Here is a 22,084-nt window from a genome sequence, read left to right as displayed (position 1 = left end):
ACTTTAATTTGATGGTTTAAAAATGGCTGGAAAACAAAGGACACAAATATGGTCTTATCCTGTTGAGAGGATTAGGGTAAGGCACTGAAAGAGGCTCAACATGAGGGTCTTATGACTAGAGATGAGCGATCCTGCCAAGGATTGGATCAGTTCAGGATCGCCACTCCCACCTGAGATTGCCAGTCTGATCGTCGATGCTAGCTGAACCCATTAAATTCAATGAAAGGCAAACATGATGTGTTGTAAAATGGTGTAGGAGGCTGTAAAAGAAAGAAAATAAAAGGGTTAAAGCAATACATACTTACCAAATCTCCGTAGCTGCAGCACTACGTCGGGAGCCAACAATTATCCCTAATGTGTAAGCACTGCTTTCCCCTTCCACCGGCATTTCTGAACGGTTGTCGTTGGACCACACCACCACTTTCTGAGATGACGTCTGTGATTTGTTGGAATTAAACGCTATCTGTGTCCTTACACTGGTGATAAAACAATTGGCGTAGGGTCTCCCTTGTCTATTGATATCAGCACAGATAAAGTATACAGGTATAGGCTGCAGCCCCCAGCTGTGTGCTTATCTTGGCTGTGTATCCAAAGAAGAGGAACCGCATGCGGGTTTTTTTTTTTTTTAATTATTTAAATATATAATTAAAAAAATTGGCATGTGCCCCCCCCAGTCCAATTTTGATACCCAGCAAAGATAAAGCCCAACAGATTGGGGCTGGTATTCTCAGGCTGGGGAGACCCATGCTTATTGGGTTCCCCCCCAGCCTAAAAATAGCAACCTGCAGCTGCGCTAGATTGCAGCATCCATTAGATGCGCAACAATCCCAGCACTTTATCCGTTTCATCCTGATTGCCCTGGTGCAGTGGCAATCAGGGTAATAAGGAGTTAATGTCAGCTCAGAGCTGCCACTAAGCCCTAGATTAGTAATGGGAGGCATTTATGAGACCCCCCATTACTAATCTGTAAGTGAAAAGAAATAAACACAAACACCGAAAAAAATCCTTTATTTGAAATAAAATACAAAAAACACCCCCTTTCTCCAGTTTATTAACCCTAAAAATACCCCTGCAGGTCCAATGTAATCCACATCTGAGGGCACAGTGCCCGATCATGGTACATAACCAAACGAGTAAGGTTCAGGCAGAGACTGAGCAGCGATGAGTCGTGACGTCACTCAGGTTAGTTGCGGTCACAGCTGGAGGTACCTACGGTCCTCCACCTGTGATCGCAGGGAACCAGGCCTCAGGTAGCTTCAATGAACTCTCACTGAGTTCACAGCCCTGCATCTCCTGGCAGAAAACTAAGGGGGGGTTGCCAAGACATGCAGATTTGGTGCTGAAATGTTTACACCATATTCCTGCACCCAATCTACACCTCCTGGCAAAAAAACGCATCACTACCGCATGCGGCAATGGATGCAGCAATCCTGGCACCTGCAGCCTGCTATTTTTAGGCTGGGGGGCGCTCATTAAGTATGGGTCTCACCAACCTGGGAATACCAGACCCCAGCTGTCAGGCTTCCTCTTGGGTGGGTATCAAAAATAGGGGGGACTGCATGCAGATTTTTTTTAAATTATTTAATTAAAAAAAACAAAAAAAACCGTATGTGGTTCGTGTTCTTTTAATACACAGCCAAGAAAAGCGCACATCTGGGAACTGCAGCATGTAGCCATGGGCTTTATCTGTGCTGGGTATCAATAGACGGGGATCGCACGCCAATTAATTTATACCACAATATAATAGACCCGCAGACAGCGCCTGTGATTCCAACCAATCACAGACACTGCCTGGGTGTGGGGACTAACAGCCGCCAATCAGAGACGCCGATGAACGGAGATAGCAGTGACTATGCATTAGGGATAATTATAGGACCCAGAAGTAGCGCTGCAGCTGCGGGGCTTCAGTAAGTATGTACTGCTTTAACTCTTTTGCTTTATTTTTTTTACAGTGACCAATTACAGTCATGCCAATACTTGACATGGCTGTTATGGGCAGGGAGAGGATGTTTCTTGCCATCCCAACATTTACTGAACCTTTGCAAGATCACCGACTTTTGCGGTGAATGATCGGATGTCTGATCCCAATGCGATCTGGCCAAAGATCGTACAATTCTATTGTTTTCCGATCTTTGCAGATCTGGTTGTGACATTCAAAACCATTATGATAGCGTAGAACACAGCCGCTGCAGCTCAATGTGGAAGGTGAATACACCCTGGTGTAGAAGGGTTAATGCCGCGCTGCCTTGAATAAGAGGAAACTCCATGAGAGATTTGATGGTGATTTTGTTAACATCGCATTTCGGAGATATTTATCTCCTTCATCAGATCAAAATTTTGACCTGATTAAGGAGATAAATATCTTCGAAACGTATTGTTAATAAAATCACCATCAAATCTCTCTTGGCGTTTCCTCTCATTCACGGCAGCGCGGCATTAACCTTTCTACACCAGTTTGAATTTGTTTAATTTATTGTTGTCAGTCTTGATGCTGCATAAAAGTTACATTTCTTTTTTTTGTTTCTTCCTGATCGGAATTGAACTGAACGTACATAAAAATTTAGCAAACGACTTAAATAAAGCAAGTCTGCAAAAAAGAGCGAACTACAATTTATCGATTATGAAGTTGCTTGACGTAATCTGTTATATATCTTTAAAAGGAGTTACATAGTTTTGGATATCCGTGTTTCTTACATGAGTATCGGGAAAAATTAAACCCCTGATGTTCACCGTATTAGATTTCTCTGCTCTCGGGACAATTATCGATGATGATTCAGGCCAATAAACAATAGAAATCACTGAGATCAAACCAAATATCTGAGCAGTAATGGTTTTCTGTATTGGTTTTCTGTAAGGCATCCCGGAGCCATATACCTGCCATATTTCCTACAATGTCAACATTAAATGTCTTCTCCTTTGTGTAACTTCGGATGTCTGACAAGATGTGATTTACAGAAATAACATTTCCCACAGTCTGAGCACGAAAATGGCCTTTCCCCTGTGTGAACTATCTGATGTACCGCAAAAGCTTCTTTACGGATAAAGCATTTTCCACATGTCACACATGAAAAGGGCTTCTCCCGTGTGGCTTTTCTGATGTGTCTCAAGATGGACTTTATCCAAAAAGCCTCTCCCACATTCAGAACAAGAAAACGGCTTCTCCCCTGTGTGAATTCCTAGATGCTTTGTAAGATTTGACTTTTCAACAAATGCTTTTCCACATTCAGGACATGAATATGGCCTTTTCTCTATGTGACATCTTTGATGTTTTACAAGAGTTGATTTACTGATGAAACATTTCCCACATTCTGTGCATGAAAACGGCTTCTCCCCTGTGTGAGTTCTCAGATGCCCAACAAGACTTGATTTCTTGGTAAAACATCTCCCACATTCTGAACATGAAAACGGCTTCTCCCCTGTGTGAATTCTCTGATGTACAACAAGACTTGATTTCTGGGTGAAACAACTCCCGCATTCTGAACAAGAATATTGCGTTTCATCTGTATGATTATTCAATTTCTTTTTTCTACATTTGGAAGATGATAATTCATCAAGTCTGTGTCCAGCGCTACTTTTTCCAATCTGTGATTGATTATCTGCTACTTCATGACAAGGAGATGAAATGAGTTTTGTTTGGTAACTTCTCATCCAGTCTTCACCTGAAAAAGGAAAAAAAAAAAAAGTCATAATCAGTATTTTTACATTTTTAAAAAGAATACAGTCTCCTTATACCTTCAGATAGCTATCAATAAGTCACCGTCTGCATACAAGTACAAAGTCAAGTTTATAGGCAATAGGTACTGTAGGTATGCCGCTGACATATCACATATTACATATCAAATATTCCTCTGTTACAGACAAGTACCTGATTATCTTCTCAGTTGCTGCTAAGTGCTGTCATCAAGTTAATACTAAAAACTCACCTCTACTCTTTGTGCTCTCTGCACCTTTCATTATGACTATGGGATAGCGGGAAACTGGGACTACTAAGCTGTCTATCAAGCTAGGGGGCCCTATGCTATCCCTAACCTCTGGGATACTCTTGATGGTGGATATGCCCAAGGCTCCTTCCTGGCCTTGCACCTGACCAGTCCTGATTTGATTTCCCTAACACCCTGGGAGGGATGGAAAAGGAGTGTGATGAAACCTACACATAAAGACAGACAAGGGAAAACAAAAACTCACAAAAACACTCCAAAAGGTTAAAGACAATAAGAGGTTCAGGAGGAACAACAAGAGCAGGAAGGAATCTACAAAACAGTGTAAAGTCCACAACAGCACCAAGCAATAAGCACAACTTTTGGCAGAAAGTCTGAGACACCACACCTCACAGACCAACAGAGACAAGCTATAGCTGGCATGGGTGGAAAGAGTCAACCAGCATAAATAGGACAACAACAGATGTGACATGTCTCCCCACAAGACATGATCAAAGGAGCAAACAGACAAACAGAGATTAATCTTTGCTAGCCTGCCTATGAATCAGCACACAGCAGGTCAACATCCGAGAAAGATAGAATATATACTGTTAGAGAGAATGACGCCTATTTCCTAACTACAAACAGAAGATAAGTTCAGGGTGAAGAGCATTAACAGCGGAGAGATAAACCCCGGCTAGTCTCAATTACCGGTATTAATAACAGCTGTATTGTTGGACATCCAAATGAGGATATCACCAGCAGGAAACACCATCAGGGGAAGCTATACATAGCCACACCCAAAAGGTGACAGGATAGACAAATGAATAAGTAAAAATACGTGTTATCCTTGCTTTAGTCTTTTAGGTTAACAGACGATAAATACCCAGAGAAAAGGGATATCTGCTGTGGCTTAGTGCACAGACAAGCCGACCACAGAGTCAAGGGTTAAAATCCTGATGTATGACAGTCTCAGCTACTGCCGGTGCCATCAACCCTGCTGCATTTACCTGCCAGCTCACACATCTCTGCTATTCCAAGGTGCTCTCAACTCTCCAGAAACAAGGTGCCTGATTACCTTCTCAAGTCTGCTGGTCCTGGGTGCTTTCTCCATTCCAGCAACAAGGTTCCTGATTGCCTGCTCTACTCTGGTGTTTTGTACTACCCGTACTCCTTCATCAAGGCGCAGTTCACACCTTCAACTCTGCTGCATCTACTACTTTCAGCATCGCAGACTCACATAATGTCCTGCATATCCAGCTCTGTCTTTGTTGTTTCACATACCATCTTATAGCACCGCTCCCCGCTGCATCATCACATCCATTCCGTGCTGCTTACCCTAACGAATCTTCCTCCCCAGATGAGATCGTAACACTTATTATCTTCATTGTACTGTGCGCCTCTTATTGCCTAGAAACACTACGAAACCTAGCACAGCTTTTGGTAAAGTGTTGAGATTATTATTATTATTTATTATTATAGCGCCATTTATTCCATGGCGCTTTACAAGTGAGAGAGGGTATATGTACAACAATCATTAACAGTACAAGACAGACTGGTATAGGAGGAGAGAGGACCCTGCCCGCAAGGGTTCACAGTCTACAGGGAATGGGTGATGGTACAATAGGTGAGGACAGAGCTGGTTGCACAGTGGTCTACTAGACTGAGGGCTATTGTAGGTTGTAGGCTTGTTGGAAGAGGTGGGTCTTGAGGTTCCTCTTGAAGCTTTCCACGGTAGTGGAGAGTCTGATGTGCTGAGGTAGAGCGTTCCAGAGTATGGGGGATGCACGGGAGAAATCTTGTACGCGATTGATGTACTGAAACATTAAAATTTCCCTTCACTGGAGCGAAGAGGCTGCAGCCGCCCCCTGTTAACAGCCCAGAGCATCATCCTCATTCACCAACTCCAGACACATCCAGCAGTGTGAGCCATCCCTGCACAAAACACGTTTCCTCCAGAGTCCAGTGGTGGCGGCTTTACATCACTCTGTATGACGCTCGGAATTCTGCTTGATATAGAGCTCGGCATTGTGCTTGGTGATGTACGGCTCGGCATTGTGTTTAGAATCATAGGGCGGCTTTGCACACTACGACATCGCAGGTGCGATGTCGGTGGGGTCAAATCGAAAGAGACACACATCCGGCGTCACTTGCGATGTCGTAGTGTGTAAATCCTAGATGATACGATGAACGAGCGCAAAAGTGTCGTTATCGTATCATCGGTGCAGGCTCCGACATTTCCATAATGCTGGTGCCGCGACAGGTACGATGTAGTTCCTCGTTCCTGCGGCAGCACACATCGCTGTGTGTAAAGCCGCAGGAACGAGGAACATCTCCTTATCTGCCGCCAGCGGCTATACGGAAGGACGGAGGTGGGCGGGATGTTTACATCCTGCTCATCTCCGCCCCTCCACCGCCTGCCGTGTGACGTCGCTGTGACGCAGCACGACCCGCCCCCTTAGGAAGAAGGTGGGACGCCGGCCAGAGCGACGGTCGCAGGGCAGGTGAGTGCATGTGAAGCTGGCGCAGCGATAATTATCGCTACGCCAGCTATCACAAGATATCGTACCTGCGACAGGGGCGGGGACTATCGCGTGCGACATCGCAGCATCGGCTTGCGATGTTGCAACGTGCAAAGTCCGCCATAGAATGGTAGAATTGGAAGGGGCCTCCTGGGTCATCTAGTCCAACCCCCTGCTCAAAGCAGGATTCACTAAATCATCCCAGACAGATGTCCGTCCAACCTCTTTTTAAAGACTTCCAATTGAAGGAGAACTCACCACCTCTCGTGGCCGCCTGTTCCACTCATTGATCACTCTCACTGTCACAGTTTTTTCTAATATCTAATCTGTGTCTCCTCCCATCAGTTTCATCCATTGCTTCTAGTCTTTCCTTGTGAAAATGAGAATAAAACCGATCCCTCTACATTGTGACCGCCTGTAAGATATTTGTAGACAGTTATTAGGTCTCCTCTCAGTCTTCTCTTTTGCAAGCTAAACAATCCTAAATCCTTTAACCGTTCCTCATAGGATATGGTTTGCAGACCGGTCACCATTCTGGTCACTCTTCTCTGAACTTGCTCCAGTTTGTTGATGTCTTTTTTTAAAATGTGGTGCCCAGAACTGGACACAATATTCCAGATGAGGTCAGACCAAAGAGGAGTAAAGGGGGATAATGACTTCACGTGATCTAGACTGTATGCTTCTCTAAATACATCCTAGAATGGCGTTTGCCTTTTTTGCTGCTGCGTCACACTGTTGACTCATGTTCAGTCTGTGATCTATTAGTATACCTAAGTCTTTTTCACACATGTATTTGGATAGCTCTATTCCTCTCATGCTGTATATGCTCATTTCATTACTCTTGACAAGATGTATGACTTTGCATTTCTCCCTGTTAAAAACCATTCTATTAGTTGCTGCCAATTGTTCCAGCTTGGTTAGATCTTGTTGAATCCTCTCTCTCTCTCTCTTCTCTAGTATTAGCTATTCCTCCTAGCTTTGTGTCATCAGCAAATTTACCGTATTTTTCGCTTTATAAGACGCACCTGATTATAAGACGCACCCCCAAATTTGGTGAAGGAAAAGAGAATTTTTTTTTTAATGTTAAATGGGATCCATCTTATAATGCCAGTGTCTGTCTAACAAATCATATAGGGTATATGTCCCTCATAGCCCCCCATCCTAAAATTAGCCCCCCTTAATCTGGATATGGCCCCCTTACATTGAATATAGCCCCCTTGTGCTGGGACACGTTCCCCAGTGATGCTACATGTCCCCCATTGATGACACACATCCCCTATTGCTGGCACAGGTCTCCTATAGATGGCACACATCTCATACAGCTGGCACAGGTCTCCTATGGATGGCACACGTCTCCTACAGCTGGCACAGGTCTCCTATGGATGGCAAACCTCCCCTGTGTTTGATATGGCCCCCATGTGTGCTGCCCATGGCCACTATAGATGGCACACCTCCCCTTTGTTAGATAAGGCCCCCATGTGTGCTGCCCATGGCCATTATAGATGGCACACCTCCCCAGTGTTAGATATGGCCCCCATACTGCTGCCCATAGTAAAATAAAACACTTTCCTTACCTTCTCAACGCTGTCCCTCCTCGTGTCTCCCTCCGTGCTGCTGCTGCTCCTCCACTTCCTGGTTCTCAGTGCCGGTCATGTGAACGGCACAGCAGAGTGATATAATCTCTGCGTGCCTGATCACAGCGGCAGCAGAGACACCGGGAGATCAGCGCTGGAGGTAAGCAAAGCTTTTTTTATTTTACTATGGGCAGCAGTATGGGAGCCATATCTAACACAGGGGGGATCATATGCCATCAAAGGGGAGGCGCAGGCAGATATAATATGCGCCGCTGCCCCAGCCCATCACCGCGGTGCGGTTTCAGCACCACGGTGATGGACAGCGGCAGTGCATATTATATGAGCGGGAGCAGGAGATCAAAGGCTCACTCCGGCAGCTTTCACAAGCCCCCAGCACCGCTCCAGAGCTGCCCCCACGTCCCCTGGACCCTGCAGTATTATAATTATATATAATATACACCCCCCCATATGTTCAGATTATAAGACGCACCCCCTACTTTCCCAAAAAAATTTGGGGGAACAAAAGTGCGTCTTATAAAGCGAAAAATACGGTAATCAGTTTACCCTTAATACCTTCATCTAAATCATTGATAAAGATGTTGAATAACACGGGGCCCAGGACAGAGCCCTGTGGTACCCCACTTGAGGCAGTCTTCCAACTGGATGTGCAGCCATTTATGACCACTCTTTGACTCCGATCACTAAGCCAGTTACGAGTCCATCTAACAGTTGCCTTGTCCACTCCACATTTGGTTATATTTTCAATAAGGATTGTATGAGATACTTTGTCAAATGCTTTACTGAAGTCAAGATCTACTATATCTACTGCATTTCCCTGATCCACCCAGTCAGTGATTTTGTCATAGAAGGAAATTAAGTTAGTCTGACATGACTTATTAGTTACAAACCCATGCTGGCTCTGGCTAATCACTTCATTTTCATCCAGGTACTTTCATAAATGTTGATTAATAATTTGTTCAAAGATCTTTCCTGGTATGGAAGTCGGGCTCACAGGCCTGTAGTTCCCTGGGTCCAGCTTCTTCCCCTTTTTGAAGATAGGGACAACATTTGCTCTTCTCCAGTCTTCTGGAACTTCTCCTCTTCTCCAAGAAGTTTCAAAAATTATGAAGAGTGGTTCTAATATTTCCTCTGCTATCTCCTTCAGTACTCTGGGGTGTAATTCATCTGGACCTGGGGACTTGAATTCATTAATGTTAGCCAAGTATTCCCTCACTATCTCTTTGTTTATTGACGGCCTGGGTTCTTTTAATCCTACAATAGAATGGTGAAGATCAGTTGATTTTACTCTAAACTTTTTCAGAGAAAACAGATGCAAAATAACAAATTTAAAAGTTCGGCCTTCCAAACATCATTTTTTACAACTTCTCCATTTTCATCCTGTAAAATTCCTATAACATATATGAATTTTCTTTTATTTTTGACATAACTCCAAAATCCTTATTTGTTGTTTTTGACATCTCTTGCAAGCCTTATTTCATTATCAGCTTTGGCTAATCGGATGTTTGCCCTGCAGGTTTTACAGGCGGTGTTATATTCTTCTTTAGATAGGCCTCCCTCTTTCCATTTAATAAACATTTCTTTCTTCCTTTTTAGCATGTGTGTAAGTTCTGTGTTCATCCATCCGGATTTCCTTAAATATTTCTTATTCTTCCCTCTTTTAGGGATTGTTAACAATTGCGCTTTTAGAATTTCATTTTTCAAGATGTCCCATCCTTCCTGGACATTTCTGTCCTTAAGGACATACAGCCATTGAATCCCTGCTATTCTCTTTCGGAGTCCTTTAAAATCTGCCTTTCTGAAATCCAGCCTTGAAGTCTGAGTTTTCACTGGTGTTCCTCCTCTAGTTATCCAAAACTCTATGATAGCATGGTCACTGCTTCCCAGGGTCCCATCCACCCTTACCTCCTCTCCGGGCTTACATGCATTGGCCAATACATAAACTAAATATCTCTCTTTTGCAGTAATGCAGTGCCATATTTTCCCTGGTAAATTTTTGGCTTTTTTCAGTGTGCAACTGTTTGCATTTATAGTTACTATGTTTTTTCAGTTAGCACCTGTTCACATTTGTTGGATGTGCGGGTCAGGTTTTTGATATTTCTAGTGAGTCTTTTTCTGACTGAGCACTCCGCCCTAAGACCTGGCTGTGTTCATAACCATTATAGCAGGACCTAGCTGCCCATACATGGAGGTTTGTAGTTCAAATAGTGGCATTTTGCCCAGATAAGGATGTTTTTAACCTAGATAGTGGCATTTAAGTTAGGTTCCCGGATTACAGAGATTACCTTGCCGTTGGTCTCCGGGCTTACATGCATTGGCCAATACATAAACTAAATATATCTCTTTTGCAGTAATGCAGTGCCATATCTTCCCTGGTAAAGTTTTGGCTTTTTTCAGTGTGCAACTGTTTGCATTTATAGTTACTATGTTTTTTCAGTTAGCACCTGTTCACATTTGTTGGATGTGCGGGTCAGTTTTTTGCTATTTCTTTTCACTAACACGAATATATAGGTACATTGCATATTCAGTGATTTTTCCTTAATACAGTATACCAGCACATGAAATTTTAAAGATGGCTGCCATATCCTGTCTACACCCGAGGTGATAAACAAAAGAAATTCCTGGAGCCTGGACTGTACCAATCCAAAGAGGATATGCAGATTTCTATATGTCTTGAAGCCCCGACCCACGATACTTGATTGGACTAAAACTTTTGTTCACACCCTTCACTTCTGGGTCTAGGGGCTTTGTCTAAGAATAAAGACCACTTGGTCAGTGCCCATCATGGAGATAGCTATAACTGACTTGCCGTTCGTTATTTTTTAGTCTCATGTGCACACATGACAATATAATTTGAAACAGCAGTTAGATCCCAAGGGACCGCTTGAGTCTAATCATCATCGTCATTTTAACTCTGACAGTGGCACTGCGCATGCGCGGCAACTTGGGCTCACTGGGCGGCGTCCTGAAGTATGAAATGGAGCGTTGGGGGACGGCGTACATCGGCAGGAGGGACAGTAACGGACACCAGAGAGCCCGCCCCCGTGGTAGAATTAACAAGATTTTCAAACCGAAAAGGTACCACTTTATAAACTATTTATTTTGGTCTAAAAGGGGGCAGGATAGCTATAGGAAACTTGCTAAAATGCAGCCCAGGAGCTGCAGAGGGGGAAACTTTTAGGTTTAGGGCAAAATTTCTGCTGACAGGTTCCCGTACAGTGCATTTTCCTTAAGTATCTGAATAACAGCCCGTACTTGCCCAACATGAGAGTCCCAATCATCACAAAAAAATCAAGATGTCATCCAAATAGACAATCAAAAATTTACCAATAAAGTCCCGAAAAATATCATTCATGAAGGCCTGGAAGACGGAGGGGACATTAGTGAGCCCAAAAGACATCACTAGGTACTCAAAATGCCCCTCAGGAGTATTAAAAGCAGTCTTCCATTCATCACCCTCCTTAATACGGATGAGATTATACGCACCCTTGAGATCCAGTTTCGTAAACCATTTGGCACTCTTCACTCTAGAGAACAGATCAGACATCAGAGGCAAAGGGTACTGATATTTGATCGTAATTTTATTAAGAAGATGGTAATCAATACAAGGTCTCAACGACCCATCTTTCTTAGCAGCAAAGAAAAAGCCAGCACCCAAAGGAGAAGAAGAGGGCAGCATGTGCCCCTTCTCCAATGATTCCCTGATTTATGACCGCATGGCATGTTCGGGCACAGACAAGTTGAAAATCTGCCCCTTGGGAAATTTACAACCGGGCACCAACTCAATGGCACAGTCACAGTCCCGGTGTGTGGGCTGAGAATCAGATTCCTGGTCATTAAATATATCACGGAAATCAGACAAGAAGGCCGGAACATCAACTGCCTGAGCAGACGTGGACGACACGGAAAGGTCCTGATGCACACCTTGACAACCCCAACTAGCTACCGACAAGGATCTCCAGTCAGGAACTGGATTATGGGTCTGCAACCACGGAAATCCTAGTACCAAAGTATCTTGTAGATTATGCAATACTAAAAATGTACAAGTTTCCTGATGCGCTGGTGCAACTCTCATAGGCACCTGGGTCCAAAATTGGGGTTTATTTTCTGCCAAAGGGGTAGCATCAATGCCCCTTAAAGGAATAGGAGTTTGCAAAGGAACCATGGGGAAACCACAATCCCTAGCAAACCCAAAATACATCAAATTGAGCGCTGCCCCTGAGTCCACAAAGGCCAGTGCAGAAAATGACAATGAGCAAATCAATGTGACAGACAAAAGAAACTTTGGTTGCAAAGAACCCACAGTAACAGAAGTAGCCAATCTCCTTTCACGTTTAGGGCAGACAGAGATGTTATGAGAAGCGTCTCCACAATAGAAGCACAGTCTATTCTTCCGTCTGAACCCCTGCCAACTAGCATTAGAGAAGACCCTATCACACTCCATAGGCTCCAAAGGTTGTTCCACAGGCACAAAACCAGCAGGTATCTTCCTGCGCTCACGTAACCGCCTATCGATCTGAATGGCTAGGGTCATGGAGGCATCAAGACCAGAAGGGACGGGGAATCCCACCATTACATCCTTCACAGCATCAGCAATACCCTTCCGAAAAAGAGCCGCAAACGCGTCATCATTCCATTTGGTAAGGACCGCCCACTTTCGAAATTTCTGACAAAACGTTTCTGCAGAATCCAAACCCTGAGTTAAGGACAACAAGACCTTTTCTGCTTGGTCCACAATATTGAGTTTGTCATATAATAATCCCAAGGCCTGAAAAAAGGAGCCCACATCACTGAGAATCGGATCATCAGACGCCAAAGAGAAGGCCCAGTCCTGAGCGTCACCATGCAGCAAGGAGAGGACAATCTTAACCTGCTCTACGGGATTCCCTGAGGACTTAGGACGCAGGTCAAAAAATAATTTACAATTATTTTTGAAGCTTAAAAATCTCGCTCTATCTCCCGAAAAAATTCAGGAACGGGAATCTTAGGCTCTGTAAGGGGAGTCTGTGCAAGAAAAGACTCTGTACGACGAACCTTAGCATCAAGATGAGCAACACGCTCACCCAACTCATCCATGCTAGAAAAAAGAAATCTTCCACAGAACCCAAAGAAAAAGAGGAAAAAGAAAAAAAGACTTTTTTTAATTTATTTTTTTCTTTTTTCCTTCTTAAGAGTACCCTTTAAATTTTAGGCCGGATGTTCTGTTATGATCCGGAACCATGGAAGATCACCATAAATCATTGGTAAAAAGGTACCAAGAGCATTGACAACTAATCTGGCCGCCATCCCCTTACTAACCATCAGCACTAGAAGTAGCCGAGGGGTGAACTAACATCCTGTGCACCGCGAACCCAGCCGGAGAACTAGCTATCCTAAAGGAAGGAAAGATTAATAACTCTTTGCCTCAGAAAATAGATAAAGAATAGCAAGCCCCCCACATTCAAAGACTACGGTGATATAGGAAAACACAATACACAGATAGATGATAGGATTAGCAAAGGTGAGGCCCCATTGACTAAATAGGACAGGATAGGAAAGGGGCTGATGGTGGCCAGAGAAAAACCCTACAAAAATCCAAACTCCTGATAGTACAAAAAGCCCTCAGATCACTAGATCTGAACTCCGTCCTATATCAGGCGCTCTTGTCATACCAATGAACAGAAAACAGGAACCATTACAAATTCAAGAAGCAACAAACACATGGACTTATAGGAGCAATACTCCAAACATAGCTGCAGGGAGCTTCTCAGCTAAGCAACTGAGAGGGAAGATTCCTGCATGCAAAAAACTGACAACCACAGTAAATGACAAACCCAAAAAAGTGCAAAAAGAACAAAACAATACAAGGAAGAACCAAGCAATTATCTGGAGAAGATGTGGTCTGGTGCAGGATGAGAAGGCTGGTAAACAAAGAACAAATGACATCCGGCTCAGCCTGCCAGCAGACCAGGGTTTAAATAGGCAGAGAGGTAGCGATGGAAACGCCCATTGCTCCAACACACCTGGTCTCTGTCCAAACCATTCCTGGCCACAAGAGCGAGCCTCACAGCAGCAAAAGCATAACTGACATTCACAACAGGTCTCCACTTCATGGCTGAGTTGCTGCCATTCCTTCCACTTCCCAATAATATCACTCACAGGTGATGGGGGAAGGTTCAGAAGGAAGAAATGTCAGTAAGAGACATGTTACCCCAGTGGTTCCTATTACAGGACTGCACTGGTATCAGTGAGCTCCGCACCACCAGCCATTATATTACATGTAACTAAAGGAAGACAGCATGATGGTGGTGGTGGGGGGGGGGTGTCGGAGGTTATACATTTAGAGGGCAATGAAACAAACTTTTATACACCAGGGGTGGGAAGCTGGATGTTATACTACAGAGGTAGAGGGGCAAGATTACATACACCAGTGTCAATGATACTGAATGTAAAACCCAAATTGAATGACTAATATGTGTTCAAAACTTTCCTGCATTTCCCCAGCCTGAAAATATCAGATATTAAATCTGAGCCTTGTAGAAAAAGAACCTGATGATATTAAATGACCCAACTCCATGGATGAGGAATTTTAGGCCATCTACATCTCCTCCATTGATATTCAGGAGGCGGTTCAAGGGAAACTCCGTCTGTAAATTACACAGATAGAAGAAAACACAGAGTTTATGGAAGGTTCTTACCATTCACCGACATGGATAAGGGATGTCCGTGTCCACTCGTCGTTCCACCGAGACTTTCCTGGAAGGATTCCACATAACACTTAAGAAAAAAGAGAAATGTCAATATAGAGGAAGGCGGTCAGCACTTCTCAGTGTGTCACCCGCTACACGTAGGAGCAAGTAACATATATACACATGAATTCCAAGCGTCAGTAACAACTTATAAATGTGATGAGGCTCAATACCAAAAGGAAAGTCCAAGTCCAGAGAAGGAGAGAAGGTTCTCACCACACAATGACATTTGTCACAATCTTTTATAAAATTAAAAACCATTTGTAGTCACTTCCGACCCCAGAGGACACGACACCTACACTCCACCGCTGCTGGAGATCACTAGAAAGCGTCATTACATCAGTCTATAGAGGATTTCCAAAAATGTCATCCCATCTACCTGATGATCCAGGAGGATATTCGGCTTTTCCTCTGGAGGACCCTGGGAATATAGAGGACTGGGACTTCTCTCTGGTGGATTTCTTGGACTGGACCCATCTATAGGATATATACACAGTGACTGAATACATCGTCTACATGTGATGATCAGATGATGGGGGGTCCAGGTGACCTCAGACCCGGCCTCTCCTCTATAATCAGGACGGTCTCCTCTTACCCGGAGATGTGAGGGGCTGGAGATTCTCCATCATGACGTCCTTGTACAGATCCTTGTGTCCTTCTAGATACTCCCACTCCTCCATGGAGAAATAGACGGTGACGTCCTGACACCTTATAGGAACCTGACACATACAATGATCCGCCATTAGCAGGCCCCTCCCCCACATTATTATATGGCATTCACGGCAGCGCTCACCTCTCCGCTCAGCAGCTCAGTGATCCTGTGGGTCAGTTCCAGGATCTTCTGCTCATGTATCAGTGAATGAGGTGGAGGCTCGGTGATGTCACTCGGGGTCCTGCTCCGTCCTCCTGACACACGGGGGGTCACACACTCCCCAGACGACGTTTTCACTACTTTGTGATCCTGTGTATGGGAAGACGCCGGTCACTACATCTATTCTGAAGATCCTTCACCTTCCCCGTCATTTCCCTGCTTTATTCCTAGAGATCAGAGTGATGTGATGTGAAGCGCTCACCTCTCCAGTGATCCAGTAGATTATCTCCAGGGTGAGGTCTAGTATCCGGGCAGCCATGTGCTCTCTGTCCTGCTCCATCCTTTTTGAGTTATTGATGCAAAGGAAAATATTTTATGAAACAAACCTGTAGATATTCTGTACCCTAAATGGAATGGGAAGAAAGAAAAGGATTGGGTGAGAAATCTGAATCATACAATATAAATGCAGTGCTGGCCAAAAGTATTGGCACCCCTGCAATTCTGTCAGAGAATACTCAGTTTCTTCCTGAAAATGATTGCAATCACAAATTCTTTGGTATTATCTTCATTTATTTTGCTTGCAATGAAAAAACACAAAAGAGAATGAAACAAAAATCAAATCATTGATCATTTCACACAAAAGTCCAAAAATGGGCCAGACAAAAGTATTGGCACCCTTAGCCCAATACTTGGTTGCACAACCTTTAGCCAAAATAACTGCGCACAACCGCTTCCGGTAACCATCAATGAGTCTCTTACAATGCTCTGCTGGAATTTTAGACCATTCTTCTTTGGCAAACTGCTCCAGGTCCCTGAGATTTGAAGGGGCCTTCTCCAAACTGCCATTTTGAGATCTCTCCACAGGTGTTCTATAGGATTCAGGTCTGGACTCATTGCTGGCCACTTTAGTAGTCTCCAGTGCTATCAAACCATTTTATAGTGCGTTTCGGGTCATTGTCCTGCTGGAAGACCCATGACCTCTGAGGGAGACCCAGCTTTCTCACACTGGGCCCTACATTAGGCTGCAAAATTTGTTGGTAGTCTTCAGACTTCATAATGCCATGCACACAGTCAAGCAGTCCAGTGCCAGAGGCAGCAAAGCAACCCCAAAACATCAGGGAACCTCCACCATGTTTGACTGTAGGGAGCATGTTCTTTTCTTTGAATGCCTCTTTTTTTTCCTGTAAACTCTATGTTGATGGCCTTTCCCAAAAAGCTCTACTTTTGTCTCATCTGACCAGAGAACATTCTTCTAAAACGTTTTAGGCTTTCTCAGGTAAGTTTTGGCAAACTCCAGCCTGGCTTTTTTATGTCTCGGGGTAAGAAGTGGGGTCTTCCTGGGTATCCTACCATACAGTCCCTTTTCATTCAGACGCCGATGGATAGTACGGGGTGACACTGTTGTACCCTCGGACTGCAGGGCAGCTTGAACTTGTTTGGATGTTAGTCGAGGTTCTTTATCCACCATCCGCACAATCTTGCGCTGAAATCTCTCATCAATTTTTCTTTTCCTTCCACATCTAGGGAGGTTGCCACAGTGCCATGGGCTTTACACTTCCTGATGACACTGCGCACCGTAGATACAGGAACTTTCAGGTCTTTGGAGATGGACTTGTAGCCTTGAGATTGCTCATGCTTCCTCACAATTTGGATTCTCAATTCCTCAGACAGTTCTTTGGTCTTTCTTTTCTCCGTGCTCAATGCGGTGCACACAAGGACACAGGACAGAGGCTGAGGCAACTTTACTCCATGTCACCTGGCTGCAAGTGTGATTTATTATTGCCAGCACCTGTTAGGTGCCACAGGTAAGTTACAGGGGCTGTTATTTACACAAATTACAGAAGCATCACAGGATTTTTCAAACAGTGCCAATACTTTTGTCCACCCCCTTTTTATGTTTGGTGTGGAATTATATCCAATTTGGCTTTATGACAATTTTTTTTTTTAATTGAAGACAAATTAAATGAAGATAATACCAAAGAATTTGTGATTGCAATCATTTTCAGGAAGAAACTGAGTATTATCTGACAGAATTGCAGGGGTGCCAATTCTTTTGGCCAGCACTGTATTATTATTATTATTTATTATTATAGACCCATTTATTCCATGGTGCTTTACAAGTGAAAGTGGGTACACGTACAACAATCATTAACAGTACAAAACAGACTGGTAAAGGGGGAGAGCGGACTCTGCCCGCGAGGGCTCACAGTCTACAGGGAATGGGTGATGGTACAATAGGTGAGGACAGAGCTGGTTGCGCAGTGGTCTACTGGACTGAGGGCTATTGTAGGTTGTAGGCTTGTTGGAAGAGGTGGGTCTTGAGGTTCCTCTTGAAGCTTTCCAGGGTAGGTGAGAGTTTGATGTGCTGAGGTAGAGCATTCCAGAGTATGGGGGATGCACAGGAGAAATCTTGTACGCGATTGTGGGAAGAGGAGATAAGAGAGGAGCAGAGAAGGAGATCTTGTGAGGATCTGAGGTTGCGTGCAGGTAGGTACCGGGAGACTAGGTCACAGATGTAGGGTGGAGACAGGTTGTGCATGGCTTTGTATGTCATTGTTAATGTTTTGAACTGGAGTTGTTGGGTGATGGGAAGCCAGTGAAGGGATTGGCAGAGTGGCGAGGCTGGGGAGTAGCGAGGGGAGAGGTGGATTAGGCGAGCCGCAGAGTTTAGGACAGATTGGAGGGGTGCAAGAGTGTTGGAAGGGAGGCCAGAGAGCAGGAGGTTGCAGTAGTCGAGGCGGGAGATGATGAGGGCATGCACTAATGTTTTTGCTGATTCTTGGTTAAGGAAAGCACGGATCCGGGAGATACAGTCAGGGCCAGAAATATTTGGACAGTGACACAAGTTTTGTTATTTTAGCTGTTTACAAAAACATGTTCAGAAATACAATTATATATATAATATGGGCTGAAAGTGCACACTCCCAGCTGCAATATGAGAGTTTTCACATCCAAATCGGAGAAAGGGTTTAGGAATCATAGCTCTGTAATGCATAGCCTCCTCTTTTTCAAGGGACCAAAAGTAATTGGACAAGGGACTCTAAGGGCTGCAATTAACTCTGAAGGCGTCTCCCTCGTTAACCTGTAATCAATGAAGTAGTTAAAAGGTCTGGGGTTGATTACAGGTGTGTGGTTTTGCATTTGGAAGCTGTTGCTGTGACCAGACAACATGCGGTCTAAGGAACTCTCAATTGAGGTGAAACAGAACATCCTGAGGCTGAAAAAAAAGAAAAAATCCATCAGAGAGATAGCAGACATGCTTGGAGTAGCAAAATCAACAGTCGGGTACATTCTGAGAAAAAAGGAATTACTGGTGAGCTTGGGAACTCAAAAAGGCCTGGGCGTCCACGGATGACAACAGTGGTGGATGATCGCCGCATACTTTCTTTGGTGAAGAAGAACCCGTTCACAACATCAACTGAAGTCCAGAACACTCTCAGTGAAGTAGGTGTATCGGTCTCTAAGTCAACAGTAAAGAGAAGACTCCATGAAAGTAAATACAAAGAGTTCACATCTAGATGCAAACCATTCATCAATTCCAAAAATAGACAGGCCCGAGTTACATTTGCTGAAAAACACCTCATGAAGCCAGCTCAGTTCTGGAAAAGTATTCTATGGACAGATGAGACAAAGATCAACCTGTACCAGAATGATGGGAAGAAAAAAGTTTGGAGAAGAAAGGGAACGGCACATGATCCGAGGCACACCACATCCTCTGTAAAACATGGTGGAGGCAACGTGATGGCATGGGCATGCATGGCTTTCAATGGCACTGGGTCAATTGTGTTTATTGATGACATAACAGCAGACAAGAGTAGCCGGATGAATTCTGAAGTGTACCGGGATATACTTTCAGCCCAGATTCAGCCAAATGCCGCAAAGTTGATCGGACGCCGCTTCATAGTACAGATGGACAATGACCCCAAGCATACAGCCAAAGCTACCCAGGAGTTCATGAGTGCAGAAAAGTGGAACATTCTGCAATGGCCAAGTCAATCACCAGATCCTAACCCAATTGAGCATGCATTTCACTTGCTCAAATCCAGACTTAAGACGGAAAGACCCACAAACAAGCAAGACCTGAAGGCTGCGGCTGTAAAGGCCTGGCAAAGCATTAAGAAGGAGGAAACCCAGCGTTTGGTGATGTCCATGGGTTCCAGACTTAAGGCAGTGATTGCCTCCAAAGGATTCGCAACAAAATATTGAAAATAAAAATATTTTGTTTGGGTTTGGTTTATTTGTCCAATTACTTTTGACCTCCTAAAATGTGGAGTGTTTGTAAAAGAAATTGTAGGAATTGTACACATTTCATCAGATATTTTTGTTCAAACCTTCAAATTAAACGTTACAATCTGCACTTGAATTCTGTTGTAGAGATTTCATTTCAAATCCAATGTGGTGGCATGCAGAGCCCAACTCGCCACAATTGGGTCACTGTCCAAATATTTCTGGACCTAACTGTATTTTTGAGTTGTAATCGGCATGAGTTGAAGAGGGCTTGGATGTGTGGCTTGAAGGATAGAGCAGAGTCGAGGGTTACTCCAAGGCAACGAGCTTGTGAGACTGGGGAGAGTGAGCAACCATCGAGTTTGATGGAAAGGCTTGTTGGAGGAGATGAGTGGGGAGGGGGAAAGACAATGAACTCTGTTTTGTCCATGTTAAGTTTTAGGAATCGTGCAGAAAAAGAGGATGAAATAGCAGACAGACATTGTGGGATTCTGGTTAGTAGAGAGGTGATGTCATGTCCAGAGAGGTAGATCTGTGTGTCATCGGCATAGAGATGATACTGGAGGCCGTGGGACTCTATGAGCTGTCCCAGGCCGAAGGTGTAGAGGGATGGGACTGTATGTACAAAATAGCAAAATAAGTATACTAGGCAATAAACCCCCCCCCCATTCAGGATATCTAAACAACATACATCATCTAAGACAATGACCACATTTGAAGGAGCCCATCCCTGCCTGGACCCAGATTGATATAAGACTGTAGTAGACCTTCCATGATGCAGTGTGAGTTGGACTCTACTCTCGCTCTGTCCAACCTCTAATTTATATAACTTATAATATCTTGATCCCGATAGAGGTAACAGAAACTCAAAGCAACAATTATCGGCAGAAGAACTTAGTGCACAGCGGGAAGCCTACAATGCCAGAATGGACACCAGCTAATCCACCCCATGTACCTGCACTGTCCTCTCCATACATCTCTCCCTAATCTCCTGATACCTTCCCACAGAAATGTCCATCTCTGCTCCTCACACAACCATTTCTGAGATGTCTCCTGTGCTTCTCATGTACTCTGGACCCCTCTATCTAGAGTCTCTTGACTAGAGATGAGCCACCCCTCTGGCGTTCGAGTTCGGTTCGACGAACCTCTCGAACCCCATTGAAAACAATGGGAGGCAAACACAAACACATAAAAACACATTATAAATGTACTCATACAGTTAATAAACATTGCCAAAACACTTACCGGTCCCCGCGACGCGTTCCTGCTGTCTCCTGCTGCTTTTCCTTCCGATGATCGCTGCGTCCTCCGGGAACCAGCACTGATGACAGGACCTATCGGGATGTCAAAATAGCATGTGACCAGTCACGTGTCTGTTATCTCATTGGCTACAGACGTCATGCTAGGTCCTGTCAGTGCATCTCTCTGGTACACGGTGATCGTTCCAGCATCTTCATGTACCAGCGAGATGCTCTGGCACACGGTCGACTCCCCGTTCTTGTTCTCCGTTCCATTATTCACCGGCTGCCACAGGCGGTCAATAACGGAGATCACCGTTGCTATAGCAACGCCCCAGTCGGCGGTGACGTCACCGCTTATAGGCAGCAGCTTCTGGTCACACACTGAGTGATTACTGCATAGGGAAAAGCAGCATCTACCTCACATACAGCGCTGCTGATGTAGCAGAGCTGCATGTGTTGAAGGAGAAAGAAGACAGAAGAGCAGGATCGTGGAGGGGATAAGAGGGAGTAATAAACATGGAGTCTCTAAGTGTGTCTGTGTATTTATTTCTATTAAAGTATTTTTTCTCTGTGTGGTGTCTTTTTTTTAACCCTTTATTGGAGATTCTTAACGGCCGGGTCAAACTTGCCTGACATTAAGAATCTCTGGCTTAATACTAGCTAGTAAAACAAAACTAGTATTAACTCATGATTACCCAGCAAGCCACCCGGCTCCAGGGCTATTGGAAGAGTTGGATACAGCGCCAGATGATGGCGCTTCTATGAAAGCGCCATTTTCTGGGGCGGCTGCGGACTGCAATTCGCAGCAGAGGCGCCCAGAAACCTCGGGCTACCTTGTGCTGCGGATTCCAATTGCCAGCTGCCTAGTTGTACCCGGCTGGACACAAAAATGGGGCGAAGCCCACGTCGGGTTTTTTTTTTAAATTATTTCATGAAATTCATGAAATAATTCAAAAAAAGGGCTTCCCTATATTTTTAGTTCCCAGCCAGGTAAAAATAGGCAGCTGGGGGTTGGGGGCAACCGTACCTGCCTGCTGTACCTGGCT

The 22,084-nt window shown here is 44.4% G+C and overlaps 1 protein-coding gene across 1 annotated transcript in view; it reads right to left on the bottom strand.

Moving 5' to 3' along the window:
• Positions 1–22,084, bottom strand: part of LOC142290088 (uncharacterized) — a 307,846-nt gene that overhangs the window by 60,982 nt on the left and 224,780 nt on the right. Inside the window, 6 exon segments of the mRNA XM_075334024.1 lie at positions 306–476; positions 2,902–3,078; positions 3,080–3,659; positions 14,709–14,787; positions 15,553–15,720; positions 15,833–15,911. Of these exon segments, the coding sequence (XP_075190139.1) occupies positions 306–476; positions 2,902–3,078; positions 3,080–3,659; positions 14,709–14,787; positions 15,553–15,720; positions 15,833–15,911 (1,254 nt within the window).

This window comes from Anomaloglossus baeobatrachus, chromosome 2, assembly GCF_048569485.1.
Source record: "Anomaloglossus baeobatrachus isolate aAnoBae1 chromosome 2, aAnoBae1.hap1, whole genome shotgun sequence".
In the NCBI taxonomy this organism is placed as follows: Eukaryota; Metazoa; Chordata; class Amphibia; order Anura; family Aromobatidae; genus Anomaloglossus; species Anomaloglossus baeobatrachus.
Note: the sequence above shows the minus strand (reverse complement) of the source record. Positions and strands in the feature narration are given on the sequence as shown.